Here is a 27,422-nt window from a genome sequence, read left to right on the forward strand (position 1 = left end):
GTGTTCTGAGATGAGATGTGTCTGGAGCAGGTGGGTGCCACGCCAGACACAGATCCAGGGCTGGCTGGAGAAGGGCTCTGAGCATGATCTGTGCCCAGGCTGGGTCAGCCAGTGCCTGCCTGTGCTGTGGCACTTCCAAGGGATCACAGGAGAGGACAGATCAGATCACACAGAGTTTGGGGGTCTCCCAAGCACAGCAGGGCAGCTGCATCCTGCACTGAGAGCCTGGAGGGTCCCCACAGTGACGGAGGGGTGACAGCAGCCAGCTGAGCGAGTGGAGCCCCGAGTGGGGGAGATTTGATTTGCCAGACTTCATTTGCAGCAGTACCATTGCAGTACCTGAGAAAGCTGCCTTTATCTAATAGTAACCACCCAGAAAATGAAATCAACTGCATAAAAGGCTCAAGGCCCATTTGGTCCTCTGAGCATGCCTAGCAATTGCCAAATTATGAAAATGCAATAGATCTCGAGACTCCACCGGCGCTGATTTATTTCTGATTTCTCCATTTGAACACACAGCCTCAATTTCTGAAGCTGAGAGCTGCATTGTCCCAATCTTTGGGCCACTGATAATATTTGAGAATTATGGCCATGGAGAAATGTTTGCTCTAAAAGGTAACTTCAAGGTGCATTAGTCTCAGATAATTGACAGAGACTGAAGAAGTGATTTGGGAAGCATTTATGTGGAACCAAAGATCCCAATGAACAGTTACCTTAAATTAATGGTGTAGCGAGGAGCAGCTTGCACTTGATCAGCTGGCACTGGTGCTAAATGAAGTCAGGCTCTAAAGTTATTAGCAAAATATCTATGAAACAGCTCTGCTGTGGATTTATGAGCTTGCTTGAGTCTTTAGGGGCTGAATCTGCAGTGTGCTCAGCATTCCCTGGCTTGGGAGGGAGCAGGGAATGCTCAGCATCCACCAGGATTGGGCTCTCCTGGAGCTCAGGTCAGGCTAGCAGGGCTCACACCTTTAACTCCCTGCTTAATCCCCAGAAGGAATGAAAGGTCTTCTCTCCACACTTAGTAAATCTCCAATTTTATTTCTCATTATTAAATCATGGAATTGGCCATAAATGTTTAAATTAAGTGAAAGGAGGAGAGATTTGTGAGAAAATTGAAGCCTCTTTGAGGAATTGAAGAATAATCTCCAAGGATGAAGAAAGTTGCATTTGCCAGACCCAAAAGTGAAAGGATCAAAAAGCTACAGAAAAGAAATAGAAAATTGCATGGTTTAAATCCTCTCCCCCGCCCTCCCCTAAAACCTCTGCTGTTTTTAATATAGGCAGAAGCATTCTGATAAGCAGCACAGTCTAAAGATGCTCCTTCCTCTGCTGCTGCCTTTATCTCTGTGTGTGACCCAGCAAAGTTTGGTGACCTTGGTGTCCCCAAGTGTGACAGTGACACTCCTGCTCTGTGAGCAGTGAGACCTTTTGAACATTATTAGTGTGAGCTAGGAATTAATTGGGTTTAGATGCCTCACTCTGGCTGGAATAAAGCCTGTTTTGTTTTGCTTTTTTTTTTTTTTTTCATTAGCACAGTGAGTAATTAACTGTTTGATTTTTCACAGACTGGGTTTGATTCTCCATCTCAGGTAATTTTTCAGGAATACATGTGAGAGGTTTTTTTTTTGCCTTTCAGACCAAATGGCAGTGAAATTAGGGGAGTTTGTGGCTTTTATGCTGGATGTGATTCCCTTGTGGCCTCAGTTTGTGCAGCTGGTAGGTGCCCCCAGTGACATTAATTTGTGGTGCATTAGAAATGAGGGAATGCTTAGGACAGGGTTATTTTCAGATATTGAGGATTGCTGAGTTTAATCAGATCCAGCTCTGAAAATATGAAAATAACTCAGATTTGGTGGCTCTGTCACCTCTCAGGGACATGTCAGTGGAGTGAGCATGGGTGTGAGGTGTCCCTGTTGGTGTCCCCTGCACAGCCAGGCAGGAGGGAGGATGTGCTGATCCCAGTTCTCCCAGTTCCCATGGCCTGCTTAACCCTGGGGAAGTGGCTGTGGGAAAGAGGGGAGCCTGCCAGGGAGGGGTAAAAGCTTCAGCAAGAGGATACCTGTGTGCCAGGGAGGAGGAGATGGAGACTCATCACACTGGAACAATGAGACAGCCAACGTGATAAGCACTCAGGATCTGGGTTAGCTTGGGCTGAATTCAAACTGGTCCCCGGAGGGGGGAGATTATATTGTGTTAACAATTCCCTGACCTGTCCAGGCTCCGTGGAAATGGGCTCTAAACTCAGCCAGGGGTACAGTGGCCACTTTCTCACACTTGCAGCACTGACCCAGTGGAGGTTAACACAGACATCTGCTCTATCCAGTCCATCTGTAATTATAGAAAGCAGCCCCTGAAATGTGTTTCGAATCAAACTGTGGTGCCAGTTACCAGCTAAAGTATGCTCTGTCTGCCTTCTAGCAACTAAATAGCACAGGTGAGCTGTGCAAAAAGAAACCATGAGGATTGTTAGGGAAAGAGTGTGGCCTCTGAATGCAATGGAATTCTTTATCTCCCTGAAACAGATCCGAGGAGCAGAGGGGGAAGGAAAACCAAGTGCAGACAAAGCTCTGTCCAGAATGTATTGAAAGGACCAAATGAGGCGTTCAGAGCACGGGCAGAGAAGGGTTTTTAGGGAGTGTTAGCAAGGAAATGTTCAGCTGTGCTGGGCTGCCCAGGAATGGGATAAACCCAGTGTTGTGTCAACAGGGTAGAAAGGAAGAACACCCAAGTGGTTTTCTCTCTGTGAAAGGGCAAGCAGGCCCATGGAATGTATTTCAGCTTGGGCTGCTGCTGTGCTGGAGAGTGGGGCTGGCAGGGTGGCACAGAGCAGAGCTGGTGGTGGAGATGGTCTGTGGGACGTGGGCTGTGGCACCTGGAGACCCCTGGGCCCTTCCACACAGGTACACTGGCCACAGGGTGTGCAGCAGAGGGGTGAGTCTGTCACAACCCTGGCATCAGGAAAGGTTTTCTCCACCATGGTCCTGAAGAAAATGCCCCGTGCTTTGTTTAAAAAGCTGCTGTGAGCCCAGCCTGAGGAGAAGCAGGGGATGGCAGACAGTGCAGCTGTGTTTTAGTTGTGCTAATAGGTTTGGGCACCTCTGATTAGCTCATTAGATTCTATGACTAAGCCTATTACAGCTTGTAAATTTGGAGCTGGGGTTAATATGATGTGCTGATGGCTCCAGCTCTGGCAGTGGTCTGGATTTGCTTCTTGGGGAGCAGATTTTCTGCTGAGAAATCCTCAGGGCACTGGTTTAGCTCTGGGGCTGGCAGGATTGCCTCCATGGCCAGCCTGAGCTGCGTGGGTGCAAACCCAGGATGTCTGTCCAGACTGGGGCAGGGAATTGCTGGCAGAGCAGGAGTTAATCAGCCCCTGGGCTGGGGCTGGAGCCCTTCTGCTGTCCTGAGGCTGGGCAGCACCCACAATGCTGCCATTGTGCCTGCAGGAGCGTGCACAGCCCGGGTGTGCGGGTAACAGGATAAAGCTGTCCCGATGATGTTACAGCCTGGGGAGATGCACTGCAGCCACTCAGCCATGACTAATGCAGCTCTCTCCAGCTCCCCTGCCTCTGCCAGGCAGGACAGGCCGTGTTTCAGGCAGTTTCTGGTTCCTGCCATGCAAGGATGGAGGTGGGGAACCAGGCTGGGTGGATTTGTCCTCAGTCTCAGCATAATTTGTCATCCAGGTCAGGCTTGGAGCAACCTGGGCTAGTGGAAGGTGTCCCTGCCCATCCAGAGGGATGGAATGGGATGAGCTTTTAGGGATCCTTCCAACCCAAATCAAGCTGGGATTCTCTAATTCTGTCCTTGACCAGCCACTGCAGAAAAGGAAATGCACTGAGTGAACAGGAGAGGAATGGGTGAACTGTAAAGAGCAGGTGGGCACTGCCAGGGCAGCCAATGCTGCTGAGCAGGCAATGGTTATGGGTTTGCAGGGTTTAGGTGATTTTATGTATCTGTTCCCTGGGGCCAAGGGGGTGCCGCCCTGAGGAAAGTCGTGCCCAGAGCTGGAGCCTGGCTCTGCAGGGATCTTGGCATCACAGAATCCCAGACTGGGCCAGGGCAGAGACCTCAGTGGGTCACCAGGTCCTCCCTGCTCCAGCAGGGTCATCCCAAGGCACAGGGCTGTGTCCAGGTGGTTCTGGAATCTCTCCAGTGAAGGTGACTGCACACCCTCCCTGGGCAGCCTGTTCAGGGCTTGGTCACTGAATAATAAAGTTCTTTTCTCCTGTCCAGGGATCAGTCCCTGCCCATTCCCCATTGCTGGGGCTCCGGAGCAGAGCCTGGGCCCTACTCGGAGCCCTCCCTGCGGACACTAACAGACAGGGGTGAGGTCCCTTCTCAGCCCTGAACAGCTCTAATTCCCTCATCAGGGGGATGCTCCCGGCCCCTGTCTCTGCCCCGCTCGGCTGCCCCGCTGCAGGATCTCCCGGTCCCTCCCGTGCTGCGGAGCCCCGAGCAGGACACAGCAGTCCCGGTGTGCCTGCCAGCGCCGGGCAGAGGGTCAGGATCCCCTCCCTGACGCGCTGGCATCGCTCTTCCCGTCGCGTCCCAAGGAAACCCTCCTTGGTGACAGGATGACGTCATCGGCGTCGCCGTCTCCACGGCAACGGGGGAGCGCCCCGCCACGTGACCGCGCGCGGCGTCACGTGATGTTTGGAGCTGCTTCCGGGTCGATGCGGGACGCGGCGGCCGGGCCTGGGTGAGAGGGGCGGGGGACAGCGGGGAACGGGGGGACAGGGGACAGCGGGGGCCGCTGGCACCCCCCGGCACCGCCCGGGACCCCCGGCACCGCCCGGCTGCGGCCCGGAGAGGGGCGCGGTGCGGAAACGCTGCTGTCAGCCGGCCAGCCCGGGGCCGTGTGAGGGGACAGGGACGGGGACAGGCCGTGTGAAGAGACAGGCTGTGTGAGGGGCCGTGTGTGGGGACAGGGACAGGCTGTGTGAGGGGACTGGGACATGGTGTGTGTGGGGACTGGGACAGGCCATGTGAGGGCACAGGCTGTGTGAGGGGACAGGGACAGGCTGTGAGAGGGCACAGGCTGTGAGAGGGACAGGGACAGGCTGTGTGAGGGACAGGCTGTGTGAGGGGACGGGGACAGGCTGTGAGAGGGCACAGGCTGTGAGAGGGGACAGGGACAGGCTGTGTGAGGGGACGGGGACAGGCTGTGAGAGGGCACAGGCTGTGAGAGGGGACAGGCACAGGCTGTGTGAGGGGACAGGCTGTGTGAGGGGACAGGCTGTGAGAGGGAACAGGGACAGGCTGTGAGAGGGGACAGGGACAGGCTGTGTGAGGGGACAGGGACAGGCTGTGTGAGGGCACAGGCTGTGAGAGGGACAGGGCAGGTTGTGAGAGGGACAGGCTGTGAGAGGGCACAGGCTGTGAGAGGGACAGGACAGGTTGTGAGAGGGACAGGCTGTGAGAGGGCACAGGCTGTGTGAGGGGACAGGCTGTGAGAGGGAACAGGGACAGGCTGTGAGAGGGCACAGGCTGTGAGAGGGGACAGGGACAGGCTGTGAGAGAGGACAGGGACAGGCTGTGAGAGGGCACAGGCTGTGAGAGGGCACAGGCTGTGAGAGGGAACAGGGACAGGCTGTGAGAGGGCACAGGCTGTGAGAGGGCACAGGCTGTGAGAGGGGACAGGGACAGGCTGTGAGAGGGCACAGGCTGTGAGAGGGGACAGGCTGTGAGAGGGAACAGGGACAGGCTGTGAGAGGGCACAGGCTGTGAGAGGGGACAGGGACAGGCTGTGAGAGGGGACAGGGACAGGCTGTGAGAGGGGACAGGGACAGGCTGTGAGAGGGCACAGGCTGTGAGAGGGGACACCCCCAGCTGTCAGGGGGCCGCTGTGTGCTTGTCCTGCCCCAGCCCCAGAGCACAGACAGGGGTTTCCAGCAGGGGATAATTGCTGCTGCAGTGGGACAGGCCAGCAGTGTGCCAGGGGATAATGCAGGTGTCTGTTGTGTGCTCTCTGGTCTCCTCAGTGCTGTGGTGTGGGGACAAACAGCCCTGCTGGGTTTGATGGGGGCTTTGACAGAGTTTCAGCTGCTTGGGTGGCTTGTCCTGGTGGCTCAGAGGGTCAGGCTTCCTGCCCTGCTGCAATTCCTGAAATCCTACTGGGATTTCCCTGCCAAGGCAGGGAGGAGTGGAGCTAAATGATCTTCAAGGTCCCTTTCCAACCCAAACCATTCTGTTTCAGTTCTCTGCTTCTCGAGATCATCTCAAAAATAATTTCCCTGAATCATGTCTCAGGAGAACGCTGTTCCAGCTCCTTGCAGACAGATGTTTGTGCTGTTCATCCATTCCTTACTCTTTGTTTTCCATGTCAGGATGTGTTTGCTGTGTGGCTCTTTGGGATGTGCCCCAAAGGCATTTGAGTGGCACTGGAATTTCATTAGCATGCCATTGATGACATCATTCTCCTGAAGGGTCTCTTCTCCTCCTGGGAGGCTCACAGCACAGGGGATGGAGATATTTTCCATGCTGTTTTCAGTGTTTTTTTTTTTCCCTCATCAGCTGCAGCAGCACTCTGGGTTTCCCTGGAATCAGTCTCAAGTCAGGGTCGTGCTCCTCTTTCCAGACACTTCCCAGTGCTGCTTCCAGCTTGGGAATCCCAGCACAGGAAGGATGTGGAGCTGCTGGGGAGACACCAGGATGATCAGAGGGATGGAACAGCTCTGCTGGGAAGAAAGGCTGGGAGAGTTGGGATTGTTTGCCTGGAGAGGAGAAGCTTTGGGGTGACCCCATTGTGACCTTCCAGTCCTTGCAGGGAGACAGATGGAGAGGGACTATTTCCAAGGGCCTGGAGTGACAGGACAAGGGGGAATGGCTTCAAAGTGTAGAGAGTGGCTTTAGACTGGATTCTGGGGAGAAATTCCTCCCTGTGAGGGTGGGGAGACCCTGGCACAGGGTGCCCAGAGAAGCTGTGGCTGCCCCTGGATCCAGGAGGTTGTAGGAGATTGAAGCAACCTGGGATAGTGGAAGATGCTGGAACAAGGGATTGGAATGAGATTATTTTTAAGGTCCCTTCCATTCTGAGATTCTCTGTCCTTTGTCACTGGGGCCACAGCCCTGCAGCAGAGCACTTAAACATAACAACAAAGGCTATTTGTTGACACCTCTCAAAGCCCAAGTGCCTCGTTTGCACTCTATGCTGTCATTTAGAAAACCCAGAGTTATTTTGAGATGTGAATTGTTCCTTGAGCTGTCAGCAGGGACAGGCTCAGAAATGTGCACCTTGCAGGTCACCCTGTGCTGCCCTTGTGCTGACAGCATTCCCTTGAAACCTGTCATTCCCTTTGCACATCCTGCTGCTCCCTGCTCCCAGGCAATTGTAGGGATTCAGAGAAGCCACGTGCATGACAGATGATTACAGGGACGTGAAATCCCTTGGGAAGGGAGGTGGGAGAGGTGACTGCCCACTCCACAACATTTTTGTCATCTCACAATGGCACTGGTGTTCAAAAGTAGAGCTTGAGGAAGAAAATGTTGGGGATTCAAAGCTGTTGGATGCAAATGTCAGTGGCTTTTCTTCTCAGTTCTGGATTGCTCTCACACTGTAGCTGAAAACACCATTTTTGCCCATAAGGTGAGTTTCTCCTGTGGAATTTCCAGCTGATGTTGTTCAGCAGATAAAGAGGGATGGAGCTGATGGAAAAACCATGTGAAGGACAGAAGGCTTTATGCACATGGGAGTTCCAGAATTTCCAGAGCAGGAGGTCTGAATGTGTGTTTGGAAAGCCCTGTCTGTCTGTGGATGGTGCTGAGCTCCCAGACCACTCTGGAACGAGGCCTTCCAGCCTAAAGCTTTGGCTCTCAGTGCAAATTGTTCCTGGACCATGTGGAATTGTTTAGCCTAAAACTAAATGCCTTGTTCCTTTCAAACTCCAGTTTGAGGATTTAATTTTTGATTCTAGATTGTGTAGTGACATGAGTCAAGTTGGAGCTATGTTGTGAGATGAAAATGGTGGGTTTTGTTTTCTGTTTTTTTTCTTTTTTTTTTTTTTTAAGACTAATCCTGTAAGTCCCTATTTGTGGCATTTAAACTTTATATATAATATAAAAATGTTAACATTGCTGCTTATTGTACTATAATTCTTTTGGTTGGTGGGTTTTAGGTAGTCTGGTCATGAAGAAGTGAAGTGGAACTTGTTAAACAGGTGATTCTCAGCAAAGGGAGCTTTAATGAAATCACTTTTGTTTAGAATTTTATATCTAGATTTTCCTGTAACAAGTCTAAGGGAAAGAAATGGGCAGAAATTTTGATTCAGGATTAGCAATATAGCTTGCAATGAATGTGTGGCACCAGTCTAAGATTTAAAAATGTAATTTTGTGGTAATTAGTGGAAAAGCTGCCCTATGACTTGTTGTACAGTGTAGGAAACCTGCACTGGTTCCTGCACGTTCAGGATTGTGATGCTGTGTCCATGATGGGTAGCAGGACTAGGAGACCTCTGGAAACAACAATCTCTTCATTCATGAACCTTCATTCATTTCATTCATTCTGCTGCTGTGTTAGAAACCCATCAAATGCCAAGTTCAGGAAAATAGGGCAGAGTGAGAGTCCCACCTGGGCAGGGCAGAACCCCAGCCATGGAGGGTCCTGGTGCCAAAAACACTCCCAGCTGACTCTCAGTATCTCTGCAGGCAGCTCAGCAGCCTGTGATGAGGCAAGGCCTTCTTCCTGTGCTGTTCTGTGCCATGCCCAGATATGAAGGGCACAGTTATTATCTCCCAGATACATTAGGCAGCTGCAGAATGGAATTGGCAGGACTTGCCTTTCAGCCTGGCCAAAGGAGGTTTGGTGACACAGCAGAAAGGGAAGTTGGCAAACAGCTGTTGGAGCAATCTCCTACTCACAAGCAGCTGTTTGCTCCTTCCCCTCCTGGCTGCCCTGGAAATGTGTTTGAGAGTAGCTGTGGATTTCTCACAGTGCTCGTGGGAGGGGCAGAAGTGACAAGTACAGAAGTCACCTTTTGCAGCCTGGAATTATCCTGGAAGAGCATGTGGGGTAAGGAGGTCTTGAACTTGGCCTGTAATGCTGGGTTTGTACAGCACCAAACCCTCTGGCTTTGGGTTCTTTCAAGTAATGTTTTACTTTAATCTTGAATTTGGACCTGTTAGATGATCTGGAGCTCAGAAATAAAACCCATGACCCACCTGCTTGCTTTCCCTGTGTTCTCAAGCACCCCTATCAGAAGTGATTATTACTTGCTGGCTGCTCATATGCTCTGTTTTTCTCTTTTTTATCCAGAAGTCCAAGAAAGGAGCATGGACCAGCCCAGTGGAAGGAGTTTCATGCAAGTTCTGTGTGAGAAATACAGCCCTGAGAACTTCCCCTACCGCCGTGGGCCTGGCATGGGGGTGCATGTCCCAGCAACTCCACAGGGCTCACCTATGAAAGGTAAGTTCTGCTCTTTCTGAGCATCTGGGGGGGATCAACTGAAAGAGAAATCTCCTTGAATTGCCCAGAAAAAGAACCATCACAATGTACTTTTTAAATTTTATTTTTAATTTTTATTTTTAATTGGAGAGTTGAGAGATTGGAATCTAATAAAGCTAGAAAGTGACAGAACTGGTTGCTGTAAAAAACCAAATTTCTCTACAGCATGACAGAATCAGAGCTAGAGAATAGAGTGGAATCATTTGGGTTGGAGGGGACCAAGGATCACCAAGGTTCCAGCCCTGTGAGTGGAAGATGGGCCTAAGGCCCTGTGCAGTCTTTGTTTTGAGGGTTCAGCAGTCCTTGAAGCTTTTCTTCAGGCCACTGATTCTATTTCATTGTTGCCTGCAGAAACAGGTGTTTTGGCAGAGGTGGCTTAAAAATACATAAAATATCTAAATTTGAGGTTGGTTCCTATGCCACCAGCTTGCTTTGATGCCTGCAGGGACAGGAGCTCAGTGTACCCAGGAGGGGACATATTTCAAGCAGAGTGATGAATTGTTGAACCTCCAGCCAGGTTGCTTTGGTGACAGATGCCTCAGGTGAACTTGCAGTGCACTTTGTCTTCTCAGGCACCAAATGCTTTGTGACCTAGTGAAGAATTGCCCTCTCCTGTGCTCCTGACCTTGCTGCCTTGAGGGAATTTAGCCAGATGTGTGTCTGAAGCTCTGTGCTGCTCCTGGATGTCCTTGAGCCTCCCAGACTGCAGAATCTGTGTCACCATCTCCTCTGAACTAGATCCATGTGACACCCTTTAGTCTTCCCTCACTCTCTGATGTTGGCATTTAGTTCTTGGTTTGTATGGATGGGTCTGAGGCTCACAGTGATCCCATCAGAGCTGCCCCTGCTTTGTGTCACACATCTTGCCCATCATGATCTGTAGGATTAATCCAAACATCCATCAGGTCAATTTGTGTCATAACCAGCCCCAAAGGGGAAAATAGCCATGGAAATCAGCTGGATGAAGTTTCCAATAACTGGGTTTGACAGAGGAGAAAAAAGGGCCTGAGTTCAGTTGAGGATAAAACACTCTCAAAATGAACAAGAACAGAAAAATGGCCTGATGGAATGTTCAGTCAGTGCCCTCTCTGCAGGTAAATTTACATTTCTTTTGTTCACCTGAGCTGTTTGTGTGCTGAAAAGAGGCCACAGCTTAAAACGTGACTGAGACATGACTTACAAATACAGTTTCAGTAATTCCCAAAGTGCCACACTGTCCTTTTAGGGAACCAAACACTTCTGAGCCAGAAAACTTGGAAACCCAGATCACTCCAGGTAATTGTTTGCTGCTAAAATCTCCTTCTAGTCATGTAGCAGTCAAGTGTTAAGGAGAAAAGGGGTCACCTATTTAGGAAAAAGCTTGTGGTTAGATTGTAATGGATTTCAGTACTCCAGAGAGGTGGCAAAGCCATGTTGTACATGAAAGAGTGCAAGACTGATGGCTTGCCTTGGCTCAATGTGGATTTCTTGTGTGGAAATTGTTTCCTTTTGCAAACCCCCAGCTTTTTGTCATGGTTTAGCCTTAGCACAGCAGGCTGTGATTGAGGTCCAAGTCCTTGGTTGTATCTTTTGAGTACATTTACATGAAGAGGAGCTGGAGCGAAACCAAAGCAGAAATGGAAAGGCAGAGCAGAGACCTGAGTCTGTGCATGGATGCTGAATGCTCTACACTGAACCTTGGGAAGGGAAAGCTTAGAATGGAAATGTTTAAATACCTCTTTAGAAATGTTTAAATACCTCCTAAGAAATGTTTAAATACCACCTAAGAAAGGTTTAAATAGCTTCTAAGAAATGTTTAAATACCTCCTGGCTGTTACTAGGCCCAAGTGGGCTCAGGGCTGGAGGATAAGGGATTCTGACTGTGCAGCTGACACTCCCCTAGTCCTGTGTCCTATCTGCAGCAACAGCAGAAGTTGTGGTAAGGGCTGATAGGAGACAAGCCATAAATGACAAAGGACAGGCCTGAAATACACAGAAATACATGGAAGAACTGAAGAGCACTGATAGGAGTGATAGGAGTGGTACTTCATGTTTACAACCAAGGCTTCAGGATGGTGCCAGTTACAAAATCCATGTTTAACCTGAAATCAGAGTAAATTCTGACAATGCTGGTAGATTTCTCTTGCTGGCTGTAACATCCACGTTTGGGGCTGGGTTCTGTAACTCCAAGGCAGTGCTGAGCAGAGGCAGCTTCTGTTTTTCCCTGTGCCAGACCGCCTGAACCTGCCCAGTGTGCTGGTGCTCAACAGCTGTGGCATCACCTGTGCCGGGGACGAGAACGAGATCGCCGCCTTCTGCGCCCACGTCTTTGAGCTCGACCTCTCTGACAACAAACTGGAAGACTGGCATGAGGTAAAATGGTGATGGGCACCTTACTGGATACCTTTCACAGTCATTACTGACTGCACATGCATTGCATTGATGAGGGTTCCATTTTTGTGGCTTCTTTCTCATCTCTGAAGGTGATGGTTATTTACTTCGACAGCAACTGAGCAATACATGTGATAAAATTAATCCAGTGTGGCACTTCACTCCTCTAACTTGTGACTTACAGTCTTGGCTCGTGGGTGAAAAATCTGTATTTTTATTTTATTTTGTCATGCAAAGCACTGGAACTGGCATTTCTAACACCAAGAAGTTAATGAGCAGTTTAGTTTTTAACAGACTGGCAGTTGATTCCCAGCTTTGCCATTGTGATTGTGGACAAGGTGTTTATTCCCTCTCCATTTTTGTTGTCTTATCTGCAGAACAGATGTAATAATATTTACCACAAAGAGTATTTCTGCAGCCTCATTAATTAATGCTAAATGCTGTTGTAAAATCCTTTGAAGTGCTTGGATGAAATAATGCTCAATAAATGCAATGTAACAGGAGTGAAACAATCTCAATCCATTCAAGTGTCATTAAGTTCCTCACTAGATTATGCTCTCCTTTTATGTTAGTGTTTATTGTTGGAAATATGTGGAATAAAATAGGGTATCATGGGGTTTTGTGCCATCAGATTCTCATGTCTTAAGGGGGGGGATGCAGTGTTTGCAGTGTCCCAGCTCAGTGGGGCTGACCTCATATCTGGTCACTCACAAGCTGCACATCTCACACCTGCTCTGTGTTCAGTCTCTTCAGGCTGCCCTGGAACTGAAAGGCTTCTGTGTGTGCTGGCCCCTTCCTCTGAGACAGGATTAAGTTTTCACAGCCCATCCACACCAGATAAATATCTCCCCACGCCTAAAAGCTGCCCGTGCTGGGGATTCCAGATCCCTGGGTAGCCTGTTCCCATGCTTAGCTAATAACCTCATAGGCTAAACTCTGTAATTTAAGTCTCTTGTGCTGCAATTTCAGCCAATTTCTGCCTGCCCTGTTCTCAGCAGGCAGGAGGAGAATCATCACTGTTCCTTATATAACAGCTTTTTATACCTGCTAAAAAGTTTAATGCCTCCTTTCCTTATTTTAGTATGATACTGAAAAAAATACCCTTCTTCCAGGCATCCATCATAAGCCATTTTTTCCTGAATCTTGTGTTTTTGCTGGACTGATGTCATCCAGTTTGCCTACTTAACTCCTGAGGTGTAGCACCCAAACTATGACATCACCTGAGACGGTGTGTAAAGTAGAGTCATTACCTCATGTTTGCCATACTTGAATTCATGAGACAATCACCCTTTGCCACAACTGGGCATTTATTGACCCCTGTGTGCCATGATTTGCCCATCTGTGCCCATCCCAACCCTTTGTGGAGTGCAGCCCTCCAGCCAGGTGTTCTCTGACCCAGAATTATTTTCTGCATTGATGTCTGCTGGTGTTTGAACTGCTTCCCACTCAGTTCCCCAGTCAGGGAGGGAATTAGGGATTGGCTGAGCTCTGTGGGAGCAGTGGGAAGCTGGACAAGTGCTCAGTGTTGGCCACGGAGGCAGGAGAAGTGGCCACGGCCCCCTGTGAGCGAGGGCTGGCTCCTGGAACTGCTGCTCAGCCTTGGCCTTGAGGTGGATTTTATGGCCTCTCCCAAGGGACTGCATTTCTCTTATCAAGCTGCTCCTAGAATGTAATTAAATGAACTCTTGAGGAGAATGAGCAATTAACCAATCCATCTAGATCAGGAGTGGCTGCAGTATGAATTACAGGTAGATATCCCAATGTTTTTCCCCATATCATTGTTTTGTGATGATTCCACAGGGCCCCTTTTAGGAGGTGGAATATTATTGCCAGAGGTCTGATTACTGCCTGATACACATTTCTTTCTATTTTTTTTTCTTTCCTTCCCACTTAGGTCAGTAAAATTGTGTCCAACGTTCCCCACTTGGAGTTTCTAAACCTGAGTTCCAACCCTCTCAGTTTGTCCGTTTTAGAGAGAAGCTGCGCCGGCTCTTTCGCTGGCGTCCGCAAACTTGTGCTCAACAACAGCAAAGCTTCCTGGGAAACAGTGCACACCATCCTGCAGGAATTACCTGAGTAAGCCTGCCAATCTGGGGTTTACTGCACTCAGGGCAAGGCTGGGTTATGGAGTCATGTCTGAGGAATGAGGGGTCTGGGAGGATGCAAACATCAGTAGAGAAAAGGGATGTTTTCCTTTAGGAGTTTGGGAATTCCAGGTGAATGCTTTACATTGTCCTAAAAACCAAACGTGGGGTGGTGCTGCAAAGCCCAAGCCTTCTCCTCCTCCAAACCTAAATACCAGAGATGAATAATCACCCCAAAAATGTAGGAGGGTCACACTTCCCTCTGAGTCACTGTGCAGTGAATGGTGTAGGACATACCTCTTAAATGGGAGGTACCTCTGAGGTCTGGCCACTTGTCAAGGAATATTTCAGCCTGCTTTCCTCTGCTAAGGTGTTGATTTCTGTGGTTTGGTCACGGGCCACTTTGGCATTCTGCTCCCATGAATATCTTCAGTGGCTTCAATTTGATGACAGATCCCTCTTTGTGTGGCTCTGTAAGCAGAGATGATGACAACAGAATGTCCTGTGTGGCCAGCCTACACTTCTCTGGGATTGGGAGAGTTCAGTTGTCTGAAAACTTAGTGGGACCTGTTCTTTCTTTAATAGGATCTGTTCTTTCTTTAATGGGATCTGTTCTTTCTTTAATGGGAATCTTTGGCAGTGATGTGGGGGAAAAATCATCATCAGTGTTGTATCAAAACCCCATTTTAAATAAAGCTGAGAGCCTGGGAGCATGTCTCAGTCACCACTGGAGTTGGGTTGGTGGCTTGTTGAGCACAGATGTGGAAGACAACCCCAACCAATCTGTTACACAATACTGGGAGAGACTCAAAAGGTTTTTTAAATCTCTGCAGATATGGATGGGAGCAGAGATATAGTTGAAACACCATATGGAGTGCTCAAAGGCCTTCTCTACACCAAGGTTGTCAGAGCTATTACAGAAAGTTGTGTTAAAATCACATAGAATTGATGACATGATCCTTTCTGCCCTGTGCAGCTTGGAGGAGCTCTTCCTGTGCCTTAATGACTACGAAACAGTGTCTTGCTCTCCAGTGTGCTGTCAGTCTCTCAAGCTACTCCACATAACTGACAATAATCTTCAAGACTGGACTGAAATTCGAAAGTTGGGAATTATGTTTCCATCACTGGACACACTTATCCTGGCTAACAACAACCTCACGACCATTGAAGAGTCAGAAGATTCCCTGGCAAGGCTCTTCCCCAACCTAAGATCCATCAACTTGCACAAGTCAGGTGAGAGCCTGGCAGCTGGGATGGGTTTTGTTGGTTGATCAGAGTCTCTCCTCCTGTACAGGTGACAAGCAATGAACTTGCCCATCTGTGGGATTTTCCTGCTGCTTTGGGTAGTCAGTCATTATCAAAAGTCACAGCAGTGTGGACCAGTTAATCAAAATGAGCTGGAAAGGTTTTTTATGTTGGTAGTTTCCCTCTGTTTCCCATCCCTGCCTCAGGTACTCCTGGCTGGGGAAGGATAAATAAATGTCTGGCAGTGTAGGGGATAAAAGAATCCCATTTTCCCTTTCTTCCCCGTTTTATCTCGGGTAAAATGAGGACATGTGCAGGTGTGCAGCGTGGATCAAGCATCCCCCAGCAGAAGCTGTCTGTCATCTGTGCTCAGTCATTACAGCCTCACAAGTGATGCTGGAAGCTGCTTTTACACTCCAGCCCCAGAGAATTCTCAGCCAACGCTCCAGAAAGAGAATGAGCAGTTGGAATATTGGGAAGAGCACCCTGTGCTGGGAGAGAAGGAGCTGCAGGGCAGCTCGTGGGGGCTCTGACGTGTTTGTGTATGACACACTGCAGATATCCATCTGCAGGAGCACTTCATGCACCAGCAGCTTTTGTTCTTTACAGCTTTATATGCTGTGCAAGTGCTGCTGAAGTGTCAGGCAGGTAGAAGGGACTTTATTAACATGTCCTACAATGTAAGCATCAAGGAATCCCTGTAATAAAAGCTTAACTAGAGGAGGAAAAGCCTGTTAAGCTGCATTTGAAAGCACTGTCTCACTGAGGAACAAGTGCTCCTCTGGTAAGTAGTTCTGCAGTTTTCATGCCAGGTGCTTAAGAACTCTGGGCTCTGTGTTGCATTTTGATGTTTTGGGAGCTGACAGTCAAATAGGAATCCCAAGGAGCTTGTTAAAACTTTTTTGGGATTTTAGAAAAAGCTGCTGCACTCTGAAGTTCTGGCAGATGAGTTGTGTTGATCTCACCACACAATCACAGCTCTGCTGGGCTCAATCCTCAGCTTTGTTTTATTTTGTCCTCCCTGCTTGCTTTGTTATCCCAAATGTCAGGTCTTGAGGGGGCTGAAAATTAGTTAAAACCTTTTTCATTTAATGGCTGGATGGCTTCTGGGACTGTTTCACCATTGGGTTGTGAGCAGAAATGGCACCCAAAGTGGTTGTGTATGTGAGGTAATACCATTTGATGGCTGTTTAGTGATGCCTGGAATGAAAGAAGTGCTGGTGACTTTAGCACTCTGAAGGCAGCATCACTGATGCTGGTCAGTCCCCAGCAGTGAGGCTAAAGGCTGAGTGGTCCATAAAAAAGCCATGGAGAGCATCCTTCTAGATTTGGGAACAGCACAAGAGAATTTCAGCTCATCTGTCTTGTAAGCAAATGTCGAATTTTTAGCAGCACATCGTGAGCAAAAAGCCAACTTCTCAAAAGAGCAGCAGTGACATTCTCCTGTCACATATGTTCTTTGGCTGTGTCTGATTATCTTGGATCCATGATGTGTTTTCTGTGTTTGTTAACACAGATCTTTCCTCCTGAGCAGGTCTGCATTGCTGGGAAGACATTGACAAGTTAAACTCTTTCCCCAAGCTTGAGGAGGTGAAATTGCTTGGAATTCCTCTGCTGCAGTCTTACACCACTGAGGAACGCAGGAAGCTGCTAATAGCCAGGTCTGTTGGTTTGTTCTGCTCAGCAGAAATGTGACAAGGCAAGGAAGGGGTGGGAGCAGGTAATCAGAGGAGGAGGCTGACAGGAGGTGAAGTTCTGTGTGAATGCAGAAAGACTGGGGCTTGATTTGTTGGGTGAGAACAGCTCATCAGAGGAAGAGGTTGGTAGTAGATGAGGTTCTGTGTGAATGCAGAAAGATTGGAGCTTGTTTTGTGGAAAAGTCAGAGAAGTGAAAATGGTAAATCTGACTGCTCTGCTTCTCAGGGGATTTTGTGAGTCTCCTACAAATCTGTGCACGTGTGGTGCATCTCTGTGGTGAAATGAAAATGCTCAATTTGGAATGTTCTTGTGAAACTACATGGAACTTTTGAGGCCTGAGCTTCCTGGCAGGGATTCTCATGGTGTTAAAGCTGAGGCACTTTTGATGTGGCTGCCTTGTTGGTGAGCCTGTCTGGGCTCCCTGCTGGCTGACTGGCTCCTGCTGTGTGCCTGCAGGTTGCCATGCATCACCAAGCTCAACGGCAGCATCGTGGCCGACGGCGAGCGGGAGGACTCGGAGCGCTTCTTCATCCGCTACTACATGGAGTTCCCCGAGGAGGAGGTCCCCTTCAGGTAGGGATTGTCAGTCCTGCAGTGGAGAGCAGGGCCACAGGGGTGGGGACTGGCCAGGTGATGGGAAATATGGGCCAGCTGTTCCAGGAAAAACACATCCCTCACCTTCCTCTGGCCCCTTCAGTCTGTTTGGGCTGAAGTTGTTATGTTATTGTTGTCTGATGACTTGTAGGGTCACTCCTGAGGCAGATTTGGTGTTAAAAGTACCTGTGTAAGTGTCATTAAACAACAGGACTGTTCAGTTCATGACCTTCATTGTTTCCTGGCCTCTCCCACGGCTCCCTTCATAATCCACCTGTGTTTGGGAGTGCCCAAAGCCAGGACACATCGTGCTCTCCACTGCCAGGCCAGGGCATCTAATCCTCTGGACCATCTGGTGTGTGGATGTGGCTGGCAATGGGAAGCTGTCCCCTCACTTTCAGGCCTGCAAATCACAAGTCTGATGGGTTTTCTTTGCCAAAAAAGTGCATCCAATGATCCGTTCATCTTGGTAAACTAATGAACTTGGACAGATGCTGTTCAGTCTGTATCTTTTTTGTGCCAGCATCCACTTACTGCTTCTAATGGGCTGAGGAGGGATCATGGAGCATCAGGCCACTGCCTTTACCTGCCCTGTGCCCTAAACCCTCATGTGCTTTTGGACAGCAAAGCTTTATTATCCTTTTTTTACAGAAAAGAGGTAGGACAGGAGTGTGTGTGTGACTCTGAGGGCACAGAAAACATTGAAGGTCACAGCTATGGCCTGGCATGGATGACAGAGGTGCAAATGGAATCTGTTCAGTGTTTTCCTCTGCTTAACTCTCAGCCTCTTGTTTTTCTAAATCACTGGATATGTGACTTGCCAATCCAGTAAGGGAGTGGGAAGGCTGGATTGGGGAATGAGGGCATGGCATTTTGTGTGAATGTTAATAGTGTCAGTGATTATAATATTTGTTAAAAGCATGCTGGGGTCAGTTCAGAGGCAGAGGGCACTCCTGCAGTCAGGGAGACAAGACAGCTGGTCCTTTTTCTGAGGACAAGTCCTGACTTGTAATTTTAGAGAGCCTTGAAGCGTGAAAATTGAAGGAAATATTGGAAGGGATAACAGCAAAGACAGAGAATACTGGAGAGGGGAAGGAGAAGGGGAGACTGGGACTATGAGCTCATGGTGCTGCTCCCAAAAGGGATTAATTCCCATAACATTTCATATTTCTTGTGTTTGGTGGTGACAGAATATCAGTGATCTATATATTGCTGGGAAGGACACAGTGGGTACAGCTTTAGGCACTCATGATGCCTAGGACATGGATTTTGGGGACAGGCTGTGTGTTACACATCACCACACACCACTGGGATTGGTTTGTAGGTGGGATCTCATGTAAAAGATTACAGACATCTCACCCATCCAAGAAAACCAGGCTAATTTTGACCAACACACCAGCTTTATGCTAGAAAAATTACCTCCCCCTCAGATTTCTTAGCCTTTAAACATTGGTGCTGCCTTTTTCATGGTCAAAGGCCTCTTTGTCCAAATCCCTTCATCTGTGCAGTGTTTCCAAGAGACTTCTGCAGCTGCCAGAGAGGGTTGTTCTGTCCTGGAGGGGTTGGTGCCACTGCAAACTCTCTCCCAGCAAGGCTGCAGATGGCTGAGAGTGTCCCCAGTGCTGGGTTTCAGTTCCTGGACCCAAAATCAGCAGCTCTTGTCTGAATGGAGACCTGGCATTCCTTGCAGAGGGATTTTGTGTCTGTTTGTTGCTAAAGCTTTCCCTTCCTCGCTCCCAAATCTGGTGTGGTGGCTCCAGAAGTGGTTTGTAATTAGAAACTAATCAGGGCACACATGTTGTGGCTGGGGTCTGACATCTGCATTGCAGTGCTGCCTCGAGCAGAGGGAGAACAACTTGAGCAGGGAAAACTTCTCAGTGGGAGCAGCCCCACTCCAGACTGGCAAGGTGCAGCCTGTGATAAGCTCTGTCAGCTGAGCCCCCTGCTTGCTGCATTGCTGTCTGCAGCTGGAAGGGATCAGGCAGGCAGGGAAATGGAAGGAACAATTTATCTCAGTGGATGTCGTGGTTGTAGGGAGCGCCGGCTGCACAATCCAATATTGGCTGTCTTGTGGAGTGACGTCCTCGTGTCTGGGGGGTTTTAATGAGCCCTCTGCTTGTCTGCTCCACTGTTTATCTGCAGAGTATCACAGGCACTCTCAGCCAGGCTCAGGTCTTCAGCAGCCTCAGCGTCTGCCAGGCTGCAAGGGGTGATTAGAAAAGTCTCCAGGGTGCCTATTATTGGGGTCCAAAACATCCATTCTGCCTTGGTCCTGATTGATTTGAGGGCAGTCAGTCACTCAACTCCCCACTTTCTTTGCAGCTCACATACAAAGGAGCAGGCTGCAAAGCTCATTCTGCCCTTCCTCAACACAAGAAAATTTCAGACAGCATTGCTTGACCCACCACATATTTACAGCACATATTTGGATAATCGTGGCTCTCTCATGATGGTCCTCTCTCTCAGCATGTCTGAAATTTGTCCCCCTCTTTATCCTCTCCCCACCATCAGCCCAGTTCACTCTTAGTGCATGAATCATGACAGTAATTGTGGCTGGCCCAGAGGTTGTTGCTGGTCTGCAGCAGCAGAGATGTTGAGAATTAAAAGGATATCCCAGAGGGGGCTGAGGATTTGCAGCAGCAAGAGGTGGGTTCCTCTCTCCCTGTTTCCCATGGGATGCTGGTGCTGGCAAATCCTTCCAGAGAAAAGGAAACCCTCCCCACTGCTGGCACATTGGCTGGCACTTGCTCTGCCTGCAGGTGGTTTAAACGTGGGGAGTGTTGTTTTCCCTCAGCACTAGTGGCCATCCCAGATCAGTGGGGCTGCTCCTACCAGCCCAGTGCTGTGAGAGCAGGGCACATCCCACCTTTGGGTGCTCTGCTTGTGTCCGTGGGACTGGGGAAATCCTAGTGCCTTGTGGCCCTTTCCTCAGTGCCCAGCACACAGAGGGGCTGCTGTTCTCCAGGAACATTCCTGCCTCCAGCAGGACTCCCTGGGGCCACCCCTGCTGCCAGCTCCCATGGCTGCTGCGGGGCTGTGACACCGCGCTGAGCTCACCCAGCTCCGCCCGGGGTCGGAGCACAAAGCGCTTTCTGTGCAGGGGCTCTGAAACGTTACCTGTCCCCTGCAGCTCTCAGCCTTTGTCATCCCAATGCCATTGTGTTTTGTGCTGCCATTCCTCCTCTTTCCCAGCCAGGCAGGGAGATCCAGCCTGGCCTGATGGGAGCGATACCAGGGGGGCGGGGGTGACACAGACTTTCCATTGCAGGGACCTTGGGAAGAACACTCCGAGATCTTGGCTGCAGGGACAGGGTGACAGTGGAGTGTGTGCCTCTGCTAGTAAAATTCCCATCTTGGTTTAGAGCAGGTGTGAGGGATCAGCTGGCAAGAAGTGCCCTGCTTGTTATCAGCTCTCGAACTGTGGGGCAGCTCACCTTGCTTTGGTGATCTTGATGATCCTGTGCTCAGTGGAGTGTAACATTTGGGACCTAGCTGGCCTTTTGGAAAATAGCAGGAATGTCTGATGATCAGTTAAGTCGTGAGGCCACAGATACTGGGAATCTAAACTGAAGGCTGTGTCCTTTTTGTGAGCACTGGCTTGGTTCTGGCACTCTTCAGTGAAGTGTTTTCACTGGAGCAGGAGGTGTAGAGTTGTGAGCACAGCGTCCTCTCTTTCTTCCAAATCCCACTGCAGCCACGGCTGGGATTTCTGAAACTGTAGGAGCCCAAACTGTGCTGCTCAGTTTTGTCAGGAAGCTGTTGTGAGACCAGTCAGCTCTAACACCTCAGGCTGGTGGTAACTTCACCTTCCTTAGCAAGGCACTTCTCTCTGGTGGGACCCTGAGCTCATGTCAGTGCCACAGTGCAGCCTGGGGACTGTGGGACAAAGTGACTGGAGTGCTTGGGCTTTCTGGGCCATCAGCTTGAATCAGGATCAGTGTTGTCTCATGTGGGGAGCACTCAGACCTGGGCAATGTGCATTGACTGCTCCATAACTCTGCACTTGCTGAACTTCCCAGGTATCACGAGCTGGTCACCAAGTACGGGAAGCTGGAGCCCTTGGCAGTGGTGGATCTGCGGCCCCAGAGCAGCGCCAAGGTGGAGGTTCACTTCCAGGACAAGGTGGAGGAGATGTCCATCCGCCTCGACCAGACTGTGGCAGAGCTGAAGAAACACTTAAAAACTGTGGTGCAGCTGTCAACAAGCAACATGCTGCTCTTCTACTTGGACCAGGAAGCTCCTTTTGGTCCCGAGGAGATGAAATACAGCTCGCGGGCGCTGCATTCCTACGGCATCCGGGATGGGGATAAAATCTACGTGGAGCCCAGGATGAAATAGCCTTCCTGCCCACACCCACACACCCCCACACACCCACACACATGCATTGAGGAGTTTTTTGCAAGGTTTTTATTTCGGTTGGTTGGTTGAGGTTTGGTTGTGTTTCTGTAGCAGGTAATTTCTTAGCCCGGAGGAAGTGCCCTGATCTGAGAACCATGCCCACCATCCACTGCAGGTGACCTTGAGGTGACAGTTGACTTCAGGACGTGTGTTTCAGTGTGGGCAATACCTTGATGTTTCCTTTGATGCTCCGGTATACTCGTGATTTGGCATGAATGGTCACTTGTTCAAGCTAAACAATGCCAGGGTCCATAAGGGAGGAGACAGCTCGGTGCAGAATTTGACCTGTTGTTTTCTTTTCCTAAATTTTTTGGTGTTTTGCTCCACCAGAGCTCCCTTTGGCCTAGCTATCCAACTGTGGCTCGAGCTTGCTGTAGTATTTTCTTGCAGCTTGGTGCTGTCTCAACCTTTTGTTGTGCTCGAGTTCACAGGAAAGATCTCCATCAGTATTCTGCTTGATTCAGAGCTCAGGTACTTTAGTGCATCCACTTCACCCCACTGGATTGCTTTCTGTGAGTGCACAAAATGGGGGAATGAAAAAGAACTTCCCAGAAAGAAACTTTCTTTTCAAAGTGCACGCTCTATATCCACCTGATTTTGGGGGACAAAAAAAGAGGTTTTGGTTGCTGTACCCATCTAACGTGGTGCCTGCAGCCTGTGGGGATAAAGGGTGTGTTGGAAAGTGAATTTTGGGACGTGGTGGATGAGCGCTGCCTTGGAAGGGCTTTTAGAGCAACAGGTCAACAAGGGGTTGAAGAGCAGCTTCCCCCATTGGCCATTGTCCATCCTGATGCTGAAGAGATCCTCCATGCACTTCACCTTGTACCAGTGGGTGCTGCAAGTGGAATGGCTAAAATTCCTCTCCTGGGAGAGAGGAAGAGTCAAGTTGAAGTTTGTGTTTGTTGCTGTTGCACCAGTTCAAACCTAGCACTTTCCCCGGGGCCCCTGGCGGGGTCCCTGCGTAGGGAGGAGCTGGCAGGAGGTGCTGGCTCTGGAAGGGGAGGAGCAGAGCAGCTGGGCTCACCTTGGCTGCTCAGCAGGCTTCACTCTCTTGGCTTCCCCCACGCGCCCCGTAGGCATCGCGTGCTGCTGCTTCACGTGGTCCCTGGTTTTACTGCAGAGCAGATCCCCTGCCTGCCCAGTGAAATCCTCCTTCCTTTCTCTTGTTTCGCTTTCTTGTGTCTTCCCTGCTCCAAGTTCGAGACTTTCCCAATTTCCTGGTTACAAGCAGCTGCACAGCAGTTTTTGGAGCTGTGCAGTGAGGGCTCTAGTTACACATGAACTCCTGACCTTCATTTTGAAATGCTCCCTTTATCCCCATGTGCACTTTCTTTCCCAGGATGCTTTTTCCCACATCACCGAGCTCCTTTGGTATTCTTGGAGTTGTGTATTTCTCTTCACATTTTACCTGGATCGTGGGGTGGGATCATTGGGGAGGGGATGAAGTATTATTATCTCATAGTCTTCAGGTTTAGGATGTGGGGATTGTTCAGAGGGGATTAGTTCCTTATCCAAAGCAAGGGTTGAAACGGGAGGATTTAAAACAAGTCACTAATTTGTGCCTCATCCCCCTGCCAAAAATAGCAATTTCTTGGCCCCGTTGAGATGAGCAATAGGGAAGGGAGCAAGATTTTCCATAGGTAGCATAGACTTTCCATAAATCCATGGTACCTGTAAATTAAACAGCAGGGAGATAGTGGCAGTGTAACATAAAATGATGCTTTTATAAGCTAGAGCTTTACTGAAGATGTATTTTCAATTGGGGCAGTGAAAATAATTCGCTGCCTGATAGCAGAACCCTTAAGCCAACACTTCTGTATGATATATACATACCTACCAATAGGAAAAGTTGTGGTTAATAAGATATTTTGTTATAAAGCAAAGTTTTATGAAGATATGGTTGTTTAATATTAGAAGCCTATTTCAGCCCTTGACCTCCAGTGTAAGTAGTTTATCCCTGAGTGGCTGCAGGGTCTGAGGCAAGCAACCTATGGGGATGCAAAAGTATCTCTGACCTGATTCTCCAGAGCAGTAGTTGCCTCTGTGGTGTATTTATGGCATTGTACCTGCTATTAATGAGATGCTGTAACTCTTGACCAACTTCCTCAGCACAATTAAGTGTCTGGCTTTCAGAGAAGGGAATAAACAAAGGCCATTAAAGAGTGGAATGGGATGATAAAGAAGAGCCAAGTACGTGCTTTTAAGTTGGTTTGCCCACTAAAAATTGGATCCATGGAGGGATCAGTGCTGTCACCAGCTCAGAACTGGCAGTAAATCCTGATTTTATTTGTGACAGACCTGGTGGGAATTGGAAGATGGAAAAAGAGAACACAGAAGTTTAACAGGTACTGAGGAATTGGTGCTGACACCTAAACCTGCTCCCCTGGTCTGTTCTGTATGAAATCACCACCCTGCCACTGCTCCAGGGGAAGGTTTTTCTCAAAGCATTCACCTTGTTTGCAGATAGTGGAGCAATCATGGGGTAGAAGCCAAGAATCTTGGTTGGCTTCCCAGGGAGGACTCACCCCCAAAACCCAGAGAGTGTGTGTGCAGATGTTGAGCTGTGGGAAGTGGGACCAAATGCACACAAGGTATTTGCAATGGCAAAATACCCCAAAGCATGATGCCTTGTGAGGAAGGGTCTCTGTGTGTGCCACCCAACAGGGGACCCTGTCTTGGGGAAAAGGAGAAGGTTCTGAGTGGTTGAGGAGGTTTGGGAGCAGAGGTAGCAGGAGGTTTGATTTAACCCTCTGCCATGTCAGGAGGGGCTGTGTCCAGGCTTTGCCAGCGTGTGCCCGCTTCAGCTAAAGGCCCCTGGGTCTGTCACATCCCCTACAAAAAATTTGCCAGCTTCCCTGGCTTGTGTGTCCTTCCATCCAAGGGCTGCTTCTGTTGAGAGCTGTTGTGTTGTTCCTGCTAGTTCATGCATAAAAGTTGGCCATGGGCAGCCTGCACAGCAGAGCACGAGGAGCTGGGTGGCAGCTGAGTGTCACACAGCTCTGTGTGAGTTCAGTGCTGTGCTGCTGTGGGTTTGGATATGTTTGGATATGTTCCTGTTGAATATCCGTGGTTTTGGCCAGATGTTTTGGGCAGATCGTGTAACGGGCGCTGTTATGAATATGCACGGAGTGCTGGCTGTGCTCTGCTCTGCTCCCTGGATGGGATTTGTGCCTCGTTTTTTGGGAGCTGCAGGCATGCTGGGAGCAGGTGTGGCCCGTGGTGGCTTGGAGGAAGTGCTGCTGGGGACAGGCTCTCCCTGTGCCTCTCCTCGGGTCTGGAATGCGACGGAGGCACCGCAGCGGCTCTGCCTCCTCGCTGGTGACATTCTGTGGGTTCTGCTGGTGTGCAAGGTTTGAGAATGCAAACGAGGTGCTTACAGCAGCCCAGAGGCTGAAATATTCCTGGCAGCTGTGCCTCCCTCGTTGTGGCACTTTTGTAGGCAGCAGAGAGATGCCTTCCCCAGAGCAACGTTAGAGGGGCTTCAGCCATCTCAGCCCTTTGCCTCTGTGATTGCTTTTCTGCAGTTCCTGGAAACTTCAAACATAATTTAAACATGAAGATCTATTCTTGCTCCCTGTTAATGTTGCATCCATATGTAATTTCAAAGGAGAAGAACTGTAAGTCCATCTGGATTTTTATTCAGATCTCTCTCCCCGGGGATACACCTCCCACTCCCACGATTTGCCTTTGGTTTGCTCGCAGACTTAGCGGTGGAATTCAGGCCAAAATAGGTCATTGGTTTGGATCAGTTCAATAAACTTATGTAAGTTTTTACACAAAACCCTTGGTGTCCTGTGCTTTGCACTTTTGTGTCCCCTGAAACAAAAATGTTCCCTGTTGTCACCCAAAGGTGTGAGTGAAAACTGCCGGGATTTTTATGTCCTGCTGATGGTTTTGTTGTCTGTCCATGAGCTTGGGCACAGCCACCTCACCTGTGCAAGATGCCACCAGTCAAAAGGAGAAGTCACAGAGCTGGAAGATCTATTCCTGTTCTGGATTTTATTTCCCCATGACTGAGACTCATCCCCATTTCCAGGTGAGGAATAAAGCTTGAGCTCACTCTTAGAGGGACTGGCCTTGAGGTTAAAACAAATTTCACCCTCATGGCCTGCACCAAATGAGGAGAGAGATGCCACTCTGGATGGGAAACAGCTCCTGGGCAAATCTATTGCAGGGCATCTTCCTTGGGCTGTGCCAGGTCCTTGAGGTGGGAATGAGACGAGGCCAAGGTCAAACAGCCACAGAAGCCCTTGTGGCATCTTTGAATGTTTGTTTTTTCCTTGAGGTGAGGCATGGCAGGGAGTTTCCTGCTAGAAGAATTAAGGAAAAATAAAAGAAGAAGTGTTTTGTTGTTCAGCTCTGATGTGTTCAGCACTGCATGATGGGAACATCCCCTGCCAAAAGCAGAGAGGCTGCAAGACAAAGTCTTCCCCAAAGAGACAGTGAGACCTAATCAAACTTCATCAGTGTTCACTTGCCCAGGACAAACAGGACCAGAATATTAAACTGACAAAGGAGCAGAGGGAAACCCATTTTCACCAGTTTTCTGTGTTACAAAACAGAACGAGGAGAGTCAATTGATTTTCCTGGAGCTGGTTGTGTTTAAAATGTATGGGAGGGAAGGGAAGAGCCAGGGTACAGGCTGGAAGTAATCTGCCTCTGGAATATCAGTCAGTGCTGATATGCCCCTGCCCTCCTAAAATAGCTGTTGGCTTAGAAAAGGGCAAAAATAAATTTAAAAATGAAAGATTCCTGCTAGCAAGGCCATGCTAGGAGGAAAGCAAATTCTGGGATTTGCTGTGGAGGCAGCGAGCTGCCTGGTGCCCTGATGTGCTAAAAGAGACTGCTGAGGTAAGAGACAGCTTTTGGGGGAAACTTGCTGAACACACTGCCAGGAGCACCCAGAGAAAATAGTCTGGGCTTCTTGTTGGGCTGCTGGCATTCCTCTCTGTTCCTGACAAAGGGTGGGGAGGACAAGAGGAATTAAGACCTCCTAGCAGGGAAAATAGGGAATAAAAAGCCCCCACCCAAAATGTCAGAAGGGAAAATCAGCCAAGCTCAGGCTGTTTTGCCCAGCTGGGGTTGGAGCATTGCTGTCTGACCTGAGCCTTGCTACAGGCTGAAAAATCAGCTCTAACATGGCTCTGCTGCTGGATCCCTCACCCCTCAGCTGCTGTTCCAGCTCTCCCTCTCATCCAACATGGATATGAACAGACTCAAAGCTGTTGAAATCTTTTTTGGGGTACAGATTGGACTCAAATGTAGAGCTGTGTGCAGCCCAGGTACCAGAGGCAGGGGAGATCCCTGCAGTTGTACGAGTGAAAATGATAAGAACACTCACAGCAGTCCCCCAGTGAGTCCCCATGAGCACCAGTCCTTCCAGAGAGGGTGGAAAAGAGAACAGCAAGGAAACCTCTGGGCTGGACTGGGTGAGTTTTTCCTTTTCCACCTGTAGAAGCAGGACTTGGATGGCAAAGCAGCTCCATTGAAAGCTCAGGGCAGCGCCTTTGAACGGCGCTTTAAGCCTAGCACTGTTTAATGCTAATCCTGTAACTTTATATAGATGGGCTTTTTTTTTCCCCTTTACA

At 49.3% G+C, this 27,422-nt stretch overlaps 1 protein-coding gene across 2 annotated transcripts; it reads left to right on the top strand.

Annotated features, from left to right (window-relative positions):
* The first annotated feature begins 4,663 nt into the window (after positions 1–4,663).
* TBCEL (tubulin folding cofactor E like) lies at positions 4,664–25,609 on the top strand. Of its 2 annotated transcripts, none has more exons than XM_056509544.1 (8): positions 4,664–4,705; positions 9,257–9,406; positions 11,658–11,797; positions 13,710–13,891; positions 14,876–15,132; positions 16,679–16,805; positions 17,299–17,415; positions 21,456–25,609. In XM_056509544.1, exons 2-8 carry the CDS (start codon positions 9,274–9,276, stop codon positions 21,772–21,774), a joined length of 1,275 nt encoding a protein of 424 aa, XP_056365519.1. In that variant the 5' UTR covers positions 4,664–4,705; positions 9,257–9,273; the 3' UTR covers positions 21,775–25,609. The 2 variants fall into 2 exon arrangements, with proteins under 2 accessions (XP_056365519.1, XP_056365520.1); XM_056509545.1 differs by lacking the exon at positions 4,664–4,705 and adding an exon at positions 7,468–7,591.
* The last annotated feature ends 1,813 nt before the right edge of the window (positions 25,610–27,422 follow it).

The sequence above is a fragment of the Oenanthe melanoleuca genome, chromosome 24, assembly GCF_029582105.1.
Source record: "Oenanthe melanoleuca isolate GR-GAL-2019-014 chromosome 24, OMel1.0, whole genome shotgun sequence".
NCBI lineage: Eukaryota > Metazoa > Chordata > Aves > Passeriformes > Muscicapidae > Oenanthe > Oenanthe melanoleuca.

What these genes read in the sequence shown, in the direction of transcription:
- TBCEL (XM_056509544.1), top strand. Translation starts at nt 9,274, where the DNA reads ATGGACCAGCCCAGTGGAAGGAGTTTCATGCAAGTTCTGTGTGAGAAA. An exon ending in ACAGGGCTCACCTATGAAAG is followed by an intron (nt 9,407 to 11,657) that starts GTAAGTTCTGCT and finishes TCCCTGTGCCAG; the next exon opens with ACCGCCTGAACCTGCCCAGT. An exon ending in CATCAACTTGCACAAGTCAG is followed by an intron (nt 15,133 to 16,678) that starts GTGAGAGCCTGG and finishes CCTCCTGAGCAG; the next exon opens with GTCTGCATTGCTGGGAAGAC.